The following is a 14,824-nucleotide window of genomic DNA, read 5'->3' as shown; positions in this document are numbered from 1 at the left end:
CGTGCAGGAAGTATACGCATGTTTGCTCCTGTTTGGATAAAATCCATTGTGATGAAAGCTATGGTGCCGGCTCTGATATTAAAAAACAGTATCACAAAAAAACAAAACAACTTTTTCTCCTTTTGGTGAAATGAGGCTGTTGTGTGTTGCAGCTCATCAACCAGCAGGGATGCAGGCTGCTGAACCTCAGGCCTTACACCAAACTGCCGTCACAGCAGCACAGGATGTGTCCTTAGGCACCGGAGCCATACGCAGTGCCCCTGATCTCAAAACCTCTACCTGGACTGGCCTGGTTGACTTGGACAAAGCAGGAGTGAACTCCATTACTGGACTCAACAACTCCTCAGAGATCTCTGAGGAGCACATAGTCGTCCACTTAAGGCCTGATGGGGGTTGGAAGGAAGGAAAGAATGGCTTGAGAAGCAACCAACTCAGCACAGAGACAGATGTACAAGAGAGCACCAACACCTTTGGCCTTTCTGCCCTTGAGAGCATGGAGAGTCATGGAGGTTCTGCTCATGAGGAAGAAGATGGTGGCTTTTTTGGTTCTGACAGCCCAAGTTTATCATCCACAGCTTCTTCCACTCCACAGCCTCAAGCCACTAACAGTTTATTCACTGAGTTTGTGAACACTCTGATGAAACCCTTTCGGTACTGGACTGGTGGTGGGGGGGATAAAGAGTTAGAGAAGAGAATTTCATGGCCTGACGATAAATTTAGGGAGAACCAGACGCAGAGCGAGGCTTCCAGGAAAAACCTGAGTTTACCTAAAGCCAGCAGAGACAAGGGCAACATGGACAATGCCATCATGGAGCAAAACAGTGAGAGTTTTCCCTTCAGGGCTCCAACCAGTGAACTGCAGAGTCCAGTGGACGGTCTGTCTGAGCAGGAGAAGGAGGTGACACCACTGTTTCAGTTAGAGCCTGCAGGTGGAAACACGGGGACAGGAGAACAGGCCTCCAGCACATCTACTGATGCCACTCTGTCCACTGTTAATGGTAAGAGACCAACACTGATTTCTTTTTTAAATAAACTTGTGTTTCAAGCTTAAACTTCAAACGAACATCAGTATAAAATTGAACCAGAAACAATGCAACATTTAAAAAAAGGTCTCCACATTCTCCATGCCAGTCTCTCTCCCTCTGAGCATACCATAATATATTCCTCCACAGGGTAATATAAAGAATGGCCGTAAATTTAATTATACAGTAATTGCATACAAGCAAAAAGGTCATATAGCGCATATAGTAATGCTCAATGTTGTAGTGAAACGGAGATTATATTCTCATATTCACTGACAGAATGCTTTGTTTACAGTGCAGGCTGCCAGAAACAAATAAACACTAAGCTGGAATTTTAATCCATCATGATTTAATAAAAGGTTAGCGCACATATTTATGGTTTATTTAGAGAAACGACAAACCTGCATTAAAATTGGCAGCTTATTTTTATGAATTACAATTCTGGTTCTAGCTGAGGGAAAAATGATTTGAACTGATAAGAAAAGCTATGCAACGTGACCAGACAGGAAGTGAAGTTTAATCACCCACTTAATGAAAATGAAGTTTCATCATGGGGGATTTAACAGGAGGAGCCAAGTGATGCTCTGTTTATATGGGTTGAGATGTATGTTTGTTTGGTGGTTGAAAGGGTGCTGATGTGTGCATCGTCATGTCGTTGAATATAAGCTGCTTTAAGGCCATGTCGGGGTTTTTTTAATGGGAAAAACATTGAAATTAAAATTTTCATTTTCAGAAGCAGCATGAGTTTTGGGGGGTTTATACAGAAGAGCATGTGCGAGCGTCGTTACCCTCAGGAATCCTGTAGTGCAACACAGTTGAGGTGAAAAAGTTCAGCTCGAGCCTTGTTGAAAACACCCTGGCAACAAAACCCCACAAGATCACTTCTTCTAGTTTATAACTTCTGGGGTAAAACCAGATTAAAGTTTAGAGGAATGGCTCATGACTGGAAGTATTCCGGACCAATAACTACCAGAGCAAGGCAGCAACATTCATGGCAAATTACACTTCAGAAGAGAAATGTCCCGGATAGGAACCAAAAAGAATTTGTATCACACCCTTGGGTGGAAAAAGGTAGTTTTCTTTAATGGCCGCCACAAATAACACATCCTTGGCACCAGCTAAAAGGGGAGGATACAAAGTAAGACTAACACTCTCCCACAGACAGCCAGTGGAATGATTCAATAAAGGGTCTAGGCTTCTCTCACCTAGCAATTGGGGGCTTTATTGATATAAATACTCACTGCTGTGCTACCTGAAATTGGATGACCCCCCCCCCCCCCCCCCCCCCCCCGAGGCATTAATGCAAATTCAAGCGTTAGTCTGTATGGATTATTCACAGCCGTATCCAATTAACGTGCAGGTTGGGCCCCTCCGCCGCTCCCCCTCACCGCCATCTCTGTCTCTGCCAATTAAGCGGCGGCTCTGTGAAGGTAGGCGGTAATGATCACTCCAGTGAGGATGAGCGGGACAGGAGGGGGATGAGAAGATCAAGGAAGAGGGAAGAAAGGCGAAGATGGGAGAAAGGGAGCTGAGGAAGTGTTGTTTCTTTCTTTAATGTTAATGTTTTATTGAAAGTGGCCCAGCTGATGTGACTTCTTAAACTAGCATTAGGAAGCTAAATTAACATTGTTATTGTGCACCTCAGGCTACTCCTTGAATCTCAGCACTCATCAGTTGGTGGTTTGATGGTGCCACACCACTTTGATAGAGGAACATACTGGTACTTTCAACACACAGTGGGATTCTTTTTTTTATCGACTTAAATTATTTTGCGAATTGGGGAAATGTCTTTGACTTTTGGAAGTCCTGAAAGGCCAAAAGTTCTTCAGGCTCATTTTCTTTTTTCCTCAAAGGGTGAAAAGAAAATCATCTGCTGCCCTTAAAGAAAAGTGGATTTTTTTTGTGTGTGTCAGGTTTCTTATTTGTTTCTTTATATTCATCTGAGCCACAGCAAGCTGAAGTGATTTAATTTATTATTTTGGTTATTTTAAATCCCTTTGTCAGACAGCTGTGACTTCTCCCATGTGTCCAGGAGCTGCACGCTGTCATGCACAACCTAAATGACAAATCCACAGAGATTGATTAATTGATTGATTTTTTTTTTTTTCTTTGATGGTCCACTGGCCCACACCAGTGTGATGGCCTCCTGGGATTGTGGCAGTCAATCAGACCTTGATTCTCAACAATTACTCAAAGTCAGCATGGGGAGGTGCAGAAAAAATACTTTTATTGCTTGTACTCTTTCCTCTTTCATTCTTCCATTTCCCTTCTAGCTGAAAACAAAAATGGTATTAGAGGTAAAAGTTGTTTTTATAGCTATTAGAAGGAAGAAACTAGGAGACCAAAGTATGTGATTTGTTCTGTCTAGCTGCCTATTTATGGATCTCCTCCAGTATGGCATCAAATACTCTACATATAGTTCTCTTTATGAATAATCAATATTACCTTTCAAAAGTGAAAGGTAATACATATATTTATTTATAAAATTACTAAAGTTACAGTATCTAGCAGTGGTGATAGTAGCATGTGATGTGATCTAAAACATCTGTAAACATGCAATTGATAAACATTATTTCCTTTTTAATATTTAATATAATATATTCATATTTGATTCATCATTTTTCACAAGTATTTTTAGCTCCAGCTGCAATGCAGTTGCAAAAAAAAGTCCCGTTATGACAAAATCCATGTTTGCTTTCCACGAGACACGAGACAAACCCCAGAGGAGTCAGCATGTTGACACACAATGACGTAACTCCTCCTCTGTGATATTTATCTGCGACGGGGCTGAGGTGGCATTGTGTCTCTCCCCTCCTCTTTTCTGCCTTCTCACCGTTTAATATCGTGCGTGTCTGACCGGAGGGATTCTCTCAGTCCGTTTACTCCAATAAAGTGGAGTCAACAAAGCAGAACCACTCACAATGGAAGAACAGCATTGCTGTCTGAATGGGGTTTATTATTACACGTTTATGGAGTTGTGTGTGTGTGTGTGTGCTTGTGGCATTTCCAAGCATTTCCCCTAAATAGATTTACAGCAGCAGAGATGAACTTTAACCAAGCTTTGAGTAGCACCATGGAACCAGCCAGACCTACACCTAATTGTCTCATTGTATTTATTACATGGGTCATTGCATAGATGATCAAAGCGGATGAATGCGCTTCATAACTCTCACTTTCATCCGTGTGTGTAGTAAAAGTATGTAATTAGCTATTTAGATTATTAATAGCACAATTACGCCGGTCTACGTGGCTCTTATGGAAATGAACTTCAGGCTGATAAACCTCACTTAGGCATAAAGCAGCACCAGACCTTGTGAATAATTTAAATAGATTTGAATATTTTATGCGAGAACATATTTGTATATGTTGTTTCTCTCATGATAATTTGTTGTGGTGAGTGCTGCATGCTGCTGCTCCGCCCCCCCCCCCCCCCCCTTCACTCTGCTGTATTGCTAACTGAGCTGAGATAAGGATGGTAGCAACACGAGCTGGGCCTCGCAGTAACACGATTGTGCTGCTGCCGTAAAAGAAACCCAAGCTACAAACCAGTCATGAGTCACACACGCAAACAGAATGAATAATTGATGGTATGTACACGGAGTCTGGTTTAAAGTAACCTGATAAGGTACACTGGACCACTTTATCGAAATAATCAGGTCTTAGATGGAGTTTGTTGTGGAGCAAATCATTTATCGTGTTAAAAGTGCGCCTGTGTTCTTTCCACACTGCTTCTCTCACTACAAGCAAGTGTACTCAGGCGGTTGTTTGCTGTAACAGAATCTACACAGAAAAAGAAAACAGGGACAGAGAAGTGTGAAATTACTTTGAATACAACCTTCCATCTTTTTAGTCTCTATCTGTGTGTTTCTGGTCTTCCACATGGAGCAGCACTGATTGGTGCCACTGGTGAGGACAGAAGCCCACAATATACAGCTTTATAGTACATTTGCAGCTATTTTTATTTGACTACAGACTTTTAGCAGAAAAACATTAGACATAATGCAATAAGAGATGTTGGGAAATGTGTTTTGCTAATAAATAAATAAATGGGAATAGAGGAAACATGTGGTTGTGGATGACAACACAGTATACTGTAAACTGGAGTGGAACGTGCACCACATGTCATGTTCATGTTTCATGTGAGAAATTGCAAGAATGAGAAAAGATTGCGTGGCTGCAGCAACGTATTTCATTTGGTCTGTGGAGGTGAAGATGATAAGAGCTGCTGGTGAAAACAGCTTGAGGGAAAAATAATCTTCTGGCCAGATTAGGTTTTTTTTGTTGAGGTCAAGATTGTTAGATTGATTGGTTTGTATAATTTTGATGTGAAGATAAGTGATTTAAAAAACACACAAAAAAAATGTTTGAGGAAATATTTTATGCATCAGATGGTGGCGTTAACTTAATTAATTTCTATTTATGTTTTTTTTCTGCGTTTTATGTGGGCGCACTCACTCTGAAGCCAGCAATCAAATGTGATCACATCATACACGTGCTAATGAGTCATCTTATATAATTAACTTTTAATTAAAAATGCAAAAATATGTCACAATTCTAATTTTAATTTTAACTGGTCCAAATTTAGTCATGGAAATGTAATGTTATGGAGTGGAAGCTAACATTTACCTTCTTATAAGACAAAAGATGGATATAAGTTTAGGTAGTAACTATGGTGTGGCCTTTTTAAATGTATGCACATTTATTTTCTATTTATATCATGTATATGAGATGATTTCCTCTCTTAATCAATGAATTTTGTATTATTTGGTAAACAATGAGCACTCAAAGCCATGGGGACACAGTCCCAAAGGATGTGGTCTAAATTTCAGTTCACTGTCTGCACTCACTTCATTAATTTTATTATCCCAGACAGAAACTGTTTTACTGTGTGCACAACCCTGAGTTAATGCAGGGACTTTAGTCTTGGGTTAAGATACAATTTCATGTTCCAAAAATACCTTTTTAGCTCATGAAAGCCAGTCGTGAGTTTTTCATCACTTATTCCAAATTCAAAAGAATTAACTTCACCTGATAACGACATGGAGTGACTTTATCTCCTCTGTCTTTTTGTTCCCTGTAGAATTCACCGCATCAACTCTTGACGAGAAACCTCCACCCAGTGACACTCAGGTTCCCAAAGGAAGCTCCCACAGTGCTCCTGCCCCCAGCAGCCACTTTCAGTGGGCCATCACGTCCATGCACGGCTCTAAAGTGGGACCTTCTGGAAATGTGGTCCATGTGGGTAAACGTCCGTCCTGGGAGCGCATGGAAGCCAAAGCAGGGCCTCTCGAGGTGATGACCCTCCCCAAGTCCCTCCTGCAGGAAAACTCTGAAAATTACTCAGGCGAAGGAAAGGATCAGGATGAAGAAGGCACCGCCTCTCCAACAGATGCTAGGATTGTGGCAGGGGAGGAGGCGGAGATAGAGGGGAGTGGAGAGGGGACCCACTTTCCTCGTGGAATAGGAGTGAAAGTCAACAGCTTGGACAGCAGTGGTGTCAAACTCAGTCCTGAAAACGAGTCTCCACCCAGCCTGAGTGAGCTTGTAACTGTGGCTGAGCAAACCACTTTGTCTCAGTGGCAGCTAGTTAAACAGCCAGCCTCCTCACACCCAGGCTCCCAGGAGCAGGACGCAGCTGAAGAGGCTGTGGGTGAGATCTATGTCAGATCAACTAAGACCCTCTTCACTGCCTCTTCACACAGAGGGGAGGTCAGTTCAAATTCAGGATTTACTCCTCCTTTCAGGAAGCACAGCAAAGGCACAAGCAGAGAGGAGTTGGGGACATCCACGCCCGAAGCCTTGATGGAGGTGCTGACACCCTCTTATGTAACCACACCAGAGCTTCTGCTGACCAGCAACACACCAAGGACAGAAATGACAGCAGAAAACTCCTCTCACAGCTCCCCCACAGAGGAGCCATCTATCTCTATTTCATGGCTTCAGGAAGAGAAGGAGCAAATAACAAATGCACCCGACCTGCAGCAGGGTCAGGCTACTCTAGCACCTACTGTGGGATCTCACTCGACTACAGGGCTCATCCAGTTGACTACTGACTCTAAAGACAGCACCACACAAATGGAATCCAGGTCTGCAGTGTCTGAGTCTGTCAAAGTTGGAAGCCGGTGGACACCATTCAAAGGTGTGGACCAAAAATCCAAGGAGACGACGGACAACAAAGACACAAACAACCCTTTTGGGTTCTTTGCACCCAACTGGGCCCTTGGTCTCCTCCCATCAGGTATGTGTTGGTGGTGAATTCATTTCACTTTCATCATTATCACAGTATGGTATCGTCTGTTATATGGTTACAGCAGTACGTTAACACTAATGTATACCCTTCATCTCAGCTCAGATTTAGTCTCAGTCTCTATGCTGCTCTCTCAGACATAATCTCAGGCATTCTTAATTCAGGTCCGTTTCTTCCTTTTGCCTTCGCATCCTCTCTCTCTCTCTCTCTCTCCATCCCTTCCTCTCATGTTGGTATGGCAGAAACTACCCGTGCACTCAGGTGAGACCAACAAGGGCTCAGTGAAGTAATTAGAGGGTCAGAGTGAGTGCAATTAGGTGAATCGTGAAAAAGCAGAGATCCTAGTCCCCAACAAATCGATGTAGACACAAACTAGGTGGAACTCGTAATTGACTGAGGTCTCTTTTCCTTTTTCATTTTCTTCCTTTTTTGTCTGTTCATAATATCAGCACCATGTTTTTATTACTCGTATGTTTTTGTTGTTTTGATAAATACTTGATTTTCTCTTGTGGCAGAAAAAGCACAAAATAATTAACAGAACAAAAATAGTTATCCTTGGGCCACTTGTCTCTCCCCTGTCTAATTTTGCAATCCTGACACTCAAAATACTGTATGTCTCAGAGGATAATGATAGTTATTGTGCTTTTGCTCAGCCTATGCCACTCATTCACAGTCATCCCACTGTCTCTGGTATTCTAGGCTTTTAGAGCACTTTAAAAAAAAAAAAGACTCAGGCAGAACATTAGTCAAGTTGCTTAGTAAAATATGTTTCTAAAATGTTTCTTTATGAGTCATTATGAGGAGAGATCAGTGCTGGGAGCAGGTGAGTAGTTGCTTTTACATAAAGCTTTTAATGTCAGTAATATTTTTGGTAACCTATAGAAGTACATTTAGAGTACATTTGCTTGAATTCTACCATCACAGTCAAGAGAAACATCAATTCAGTCACTCGGTTAATCTGATAGCACTGCCATTATCAGAAAGGTCTCTGTTCTGGTCTCTGGTCAAACTTGTGCACCAGCAAATATGCATGTCCAGACACTGATCTAAAACTGCATCTTTCAAGTATTAATAATATAAGTATTAATATAATATAATAATTCCACCCAGCTAATGCTACACTAACAGGAATCAGTTCTTGTCGTAAAACAGCCAGTTGCAGGAAGGAAAATATGATCCTGGTACATCGTTGTCACTTTATTCTGTGAAAGAGAATAAAGGGAAATGACACATCCTTTTCAATGATCATATTTTGTATGTTCTTCATGTTTTTACCTTCTTGCTCACTTGTGAGCATTTTACCGCTGGATTATTGTCTGTGCCGTTCGTCTTTTTCAAGTAGCATTGTTGACCATCTTTATTCTGCATTTCTCTCTCTCAGGTGAACCAACCTGAGTGTTGTTTTCCTGAGAGTGAAGGACACTTACTGAACATGTAAAACCTTTATCAATAATGTCTTTACAAAGAAGTTCAAGCACATTTTGTTTATTTCTTACGTCGGTTAAAATGATACTCCTCATACTCAATATATTATATTATATTATGATGCTGACATATATTCTACATCATAGGAAAACTCAAAGACAACAGTCAGTACAGGAGTACTTGTTCTGGTTTGCTGACATTTGAATGGAGTGAGAGGGCTCTGCTCTGGTCGAGTCATTAGAGGGATGAGACCCCTCCCACAGTGTGACCTTTTGTAGTTGTCAGTTATAGAACAGAGAATATTACAGCAGTGGTTGTCTGGTCATTACTGCTGAGAGAAAAAGACAGAGAAGAGGGAAAGGGCAGGAGGACGGACAGAGTAGGGGTCAAACTCTATACTATAACACGTCCCATGGACCTCGAGAGACCACACTGTCCCTTCTTGTCTTCATTTTCTTTTCCTACGCTGCATACAAATAATGTTATACACATAACGCTGTCTGTTCAACAATACCATAATAATATAATAACATCAAAAACAACAAAATAATCTCCAAAAGTTACGCACTGCAGCTTTAAATGACCAATGCCGGTTTGATACTCTGGCAAATACTCTGGTCCAGGATCACTCTGAGTTATAGCTGTCCTGGGCCTGTGCCTTACCCTGGGCCCAGGATGGATCAGACCTCTCGCCACATCAATAACACTGCAGTTAACCCTCAATCAAATCACAGCGTTACATTTGGAGGAGAAGAGCAAGCAGGTTGAAGTGTGTGTGCATGTGTGTGTGTGTGTGTGTGTGTGTGTGTGTGTTGGGGGCTGAAAGAAGGAGATAAATGGACACAGGGACAGGATGTTGTGGCATATCATCACTATGGGTCTGTGGATAGATGTTCAGTTTGGCTGCTTGATTACGTTGTCCTTGGACAGGCTTTCTGAATCAGTGAGAGGGCGCAGTCTCTGTGCTGCATAGAAAACCATTGATTTTCCTGCCTCTGTATCTCCTATGTTTTTTCCCTCTTTCCTTCCTTCTCTCTTTTCCCCGATTCTGCCTTCCTACCTATCCCAACCCCCATTTCCCTCACTCCCCACCATCTCCCTGACTTTATGTCTTTTATTACTCCGCTGGTCGTTGTTATGTGACTCCCGGCATAATGTTTTCATAGCCTCTTGAACTCCAGTGTGATGCGACTCAAGGAAGTCAATAGCCATCTAACCATATCTGTGTCCTGCATGATGTTCAGCCTCAGTATAATCCCCATCACTGCCTTTTAAAGGAAGGGCCTCCCTTTAAATCCATCCACTGTCTAATCTGTCATCCCTTTATCTGCTAATCATCTCCAACTTTCTCCTCTTTTTTCCCCTTTATAGTGGAATTCCATCATTTTTCTTCCAGCTGTTGACTTTAATCCTGTGCTATTGGCTGCTGCTTATTAAACAAATGGGATTTGGTGACAAAAATCCTTGAGGGACACTGGGCTCTATCATGGTGTGGGGTGAAACCGCATTACACTAACTGAGCAATGGCTCTTTGTATCCTGTTAACCAGGGGGAACGACTAAGCAACAAAGAAATGAGCTCATATATAGTGTGGTGAACAGAAATACAGTCCCTCCAGGATGCTGTGATCCAAACTGTTTATGTAAACCAAATTAAAGCATGCGGAGTCCTGAGCCATATACATATACATATACATATACATATACACACCCCGAAAGTCACTACGATGTGATTGTTAAGATCCAGGTGTGTGTGCTGTGGTCCTGCACAAATCACTGTAGTAGATTGTATTTGTGGTGGAACACAAACAACAACAAATGGTAGGTGACAAATCCTTTTCAACTGCAAAACACCACATACAAGACAAATTACCATGATGATGATTGTTGCATCCAGATTTACAGCAAGTGCTGAAGTAATTTATTTAGCCAATTGAAATTGTTAGTGGTAACATTAGTCACATGTGACTAAGGCATTCTTCTTTGTTTGTTTGTTTGTTTGTGTGTGGTTACTTAGAGCACACCTGAAACACTAACCACATTTAATGAGTTTGAAAAAGAAATGAATTCCCAGCTACTTTTTATACCAGAGTTATACCAGTGAGGCGATTCTCACTTTCTCTTGCTTCTGTTTTTTAAATCATCATAGATAATCAGGCTACCGCCAGGAGGCCTTGGGAGTCACACTGAGCCTTGTTATTTACTTTGCTCTGAAACTTTGAATCCACCAAAGTTTGTAACAAAAATTTCTAAATCAATACAAGATTGATTGATTGATTCCCTGATTCATAGTTACTAGTTAATTCTCCCGAAAAAGTTTTAAAAAAGGTTAGTAACTAATTATAATTATAATAATAATAATAATTATTATTATTATTATTATTATTATTATTAGTATACTAATAAAACTGAATTTTAAATATGTTTAATGAATGAAATGGACACAATGGAATAAAGTATTAACAGGAAAAACTAATGTAATGTTGCTGTGGGACAATGTGAGACAAGACTCCCATCAAATGTAATAACAATGAAACACAACAGATGTTTTAGAACCTTTAATTTACCTACACATCGAATGTAACTGCGAATTATCCATTAGCCATTACTGTGTGTGTGACTGTGCCTCTGATTGGCTTACCAGGAAATGTTACTCTACCTTATCCAATCATCTTTACGTATGTAGTTGCCCCGCCCCCCTCACCAAAACCTTCCGGCCCCTGTGCGGCTGAGAGAGCCTGGTCAGATGAACACTTCTTCAATGAGCTTAATTGTAATGTGCCACATTTTATTGTCAGTAACGGTGACGGCGTTCTAACAGTAATTAGCTCGTTAGTAATGTTGTTTATTTTGACATTGTCATTCTTATTACTGTAAAACAGACATGCTACAACTAGGCAATAGCCTAACTAACTAACTAACTAACTAATAAGGCAGCAATAAAAGCTAACATCTCATATTTAGTGTGAAATAAGACTTTGAGCACCATTTGCTTTTGTCAAGTCATGAGAGAAATGAATGCAACTGTTCAAAAGATAATATTTTTAGTTTTAGTAAAGCTTTTCAGCGGAGACAATGTGTTTTTGTTATCTGACTGCCTCGTAAATGCTGAGATTGTGTCATAAATGGAAGGTAGCGAATATGAAGTATAATATGATATGGAGTAAACACAGAGAGAATAGCAGCAGATAAGAAGAAATGTGGAGATTAAGAAGAGTGACGAGATTAAAAAACAACAATGAGGTAGGACAGAGAGAAAGAGAGAGCAGTGACTGACTTTATCGATGTTTTGGAAGTTACGATGAGCTAACGTGGTCACTTATCACGCCAGATTAGATATGCTGAATTTGAGCTCTTTTCAACCTTCAGCATTTTTTTTTTTACACACAATTGCATGAACAGCAGTTCATGATGCACATCTTTCAGTAGACAAATCAAGTGCTGAAGCAGGACATTACAGCGAGCACAGATATAGAAGGCACATATTTGCTGTTTTGTGGAGTGGGATATTTTTTAACTGCAAAATTAAAAACACTCAGTGACTAATTCAGCGAGTGGGCTGTTTCATGTGCAGCAGGCAAATTGCTCAAACTAAATATCTGTTATCGCAGCTCTCTGACATTTTTAGGATTAAAAAGTGCTGATTTATATACGTATAAAAGTCAATGACACGGACAGCAATGTTTGTAAAGCTAATGCACCATCAAATTTTGAGTTTAGCATTCTGCAGTGAGCCAGAAAAAACACGAGGAAAGCTGTCTTAAACAAGCATTTTTATGGCATCATAAAAACATACTTTATTTTCTTTGCTCCCACTACAAAACCGGATGATTATTCAGCGTCTATGAGCCCATCACAGGCAGCTGTTGTTTATTTTCGAGATAGTATGACCCATAGCTCCCATTATGGCAACTGAATGGCTGAACCTCTTGACTGGTTAGTGATTGCTGATCTGCAACAAAGCAGCAAACACAAGGTTATTTCTTTTTCTTCTCACAGCCATTTCAAATATTATTTGGTTGGCAGACCAAAGTGTTCCGTTAACTTGAGCAGCATAGTAACAAAGAATAATCTGTTTCCTTGGGCAAAACATATGCTCTTGTCACGTGTTTGCTTCATTAGTACACTGCCTTAAGCCTGTGTGTTCAAAAAGCATCGTTGTGAAAGAATTTGTGTTCTCACGTCAATACCTTTGCATCTCATTACAACATTACAATAATCAGCGTAATTCTCATATCAACCGGAAATAGCAAATGCTTGTTCCTTTAGGCTTTTGGACAACAAATAAGTACATTTTAGCCACACGGCAGATTCAGTCATCACCTGCTTGTTGGAGCGTTCATCGCTCGTCATCTCATCTGATTTTATTCTAGTCATTTTCATTTAGCTGCCTCTGTAAAGTAGATTAGAGAAGCCCATATGTCAACCCAATAAAATCACAGATAATGATACCCAGAGAGATTCGCTGGTGTCTTTCCCCACATGCATGCCTATCTGTGGCTTCCTATTGTCAGGTACAGCCTTAGGGCCCCTGAGGGTACATAAAGTTTCATAAAGCACGGAACAACATCACCTCTCTTTTCTACCAATTGGGACAGAAAGCTTAGCGGGGAGCTGTCAGAGGAAATATAATCCTCTGTGTGGCTGCTCACAGCGAGAGACTAACTTGTGCAAGTTATATGGGTAACAATTACAGTGGGGCATTCAGGCAGTATCAGATTAAACGTGAGGAATCTGCTTCCGTTTGCTGAAAGAACATTTCACTGGTCTATCTGTATGTCCTCGTAGAGGGCAAAGGAGGAAGAGGAAGAGGCTCCACATGGTACTGCTGCATTTCAGATTGGTTTTTGGCCCCGTTCATTACACACAGGTGATCCAAGATCCAATCTTTAGAGACCACATCTGGATTAGAGACGGCATCTTCAGCTGACGGCTGATCTATGGCAGTTAGAATTGTTTTTAAATTAATCATCAGATTCATTTGTAGCTACCATCACACTGACACTTGATTTGTTTTTCTCTTATAGTTAAAATGCTATTTTATGTAACAACAGTGTGCATAGAGCTCTGTTTTTGCTCTTTCTCTCACTCACACACACACACACGCACATTGACATCAGACACATCTCTGCTGTCAGACTCGTTAAACACATCACAACGTCAGTGGCTATCTCATATCATGTGGTCACAGGAAAGCATCCAGGACGCACTTTAATACCTGGTGGGAACAATCGCACTTAAGGCAAACGCCGGGATGATTGAACAATGTTCCTGTAGACTTATGCACCCTTTGTAGCTTCAACCGCGTTGTATTTTTTGCAGGGCTGAAAGCAGCCTTGTAAGTTCAGAGACATGACACACCTACTGGCTGTTCCAAGCACCTGAGCATATACATACTACATTTATTTATAGTGCTTCTATTCATTCTTGGAATGGCCACTATTCCAGCACTGCACAGCCCATTGCTGACCAACAGTTGTTGTCTATCCAATTTGTTTCCAGTTTCATGTTAACGACAGTAACCTTTGATCTTTTATCCATTAGTCCCAGTGAATTTTTTAAATGCCAAATTGAGAAGGATTCCCTCTTTGTGTTCTTAATATATTTTATCTATATCTTTATATAGAAAATCTGTGATGATAAAGTCACGATGACCTTAACCTATGATCTCTTAAATCTAATTAGTTCACCCTCAAGTCCAAATCAGTGTCAGTCAAAGAATGACCTCATTCTTCAGGTTATTGCAAGAGCAGAATTGATGATGTGCATATGTAGACGGTTAGATGGATGGATGGACACCACAAAAACATAATGGCTTGGGTCACAGCTGCGGCTGGGGTTGATATAGGAAAAGAAAAGTCATCTAAAACAAAGTTGGACAATATAACATCAACAATTGAGTGTTTCAGAGATTGGGAGATTGCCTTGGGTCATTTAGTATGCAGTGTCTGTGTCTATCTTTGCTCATTTGGTGGGAGGGGAACAAGACAAAGAGCCTCCATCCCAAATCGTTAGTATTTAATGACCTGAGGACGAGACTCAACAATTTTTTTTCTAATGATCCTTTCTACTACAGCTTTAACTTCTACTTTTATTACCTCTAAATGAGAATGATCAAGATATAAATGTAT

At 40.7% G+C, this 14,824-nt stretch overlaps 1 protein-coding gene across 1 annotated transcript in view; it reads left to right on the top strand.

The window, feature by feature from the left end:
- The window catches only part of ncanb (neurocan b), a 146,366-nt gene that overhangs the window by 58,418 nt on the left and 73,124 nt on the right, over nt 1-14,824 (top strand). Inside the window, exons 8-9 of the mRNA XM_058638222.1 lie at nt 153-998; nt 6,103-7,260. Coding sequence (XP_058494205.1) covers nt 153-998; nt 6,103-7,260 — 2,004 coding nt within the window. The remainder of the gene's footprint in view (nt 1-152; nt 999-6,102; nt 7,261-14,824) is intronic.

This window comes from Solea solea, chromosome 9, assembly GCF_958295425.1.
Source record: "Solea solea chromosome 9, fSolSol10.1, whole genome shotgun sequence".
Taxonomy (NCBI): Eukaryota; Metazoa; Chordata; class Actinopteri; order Pleuronectiformes; family Soleidae; genus Solea; species Solea solea.
Note: the sequence above shows the minus strand (reverse complement) of the source record. Positions and strands in the feature narration are given on the sequence as shown.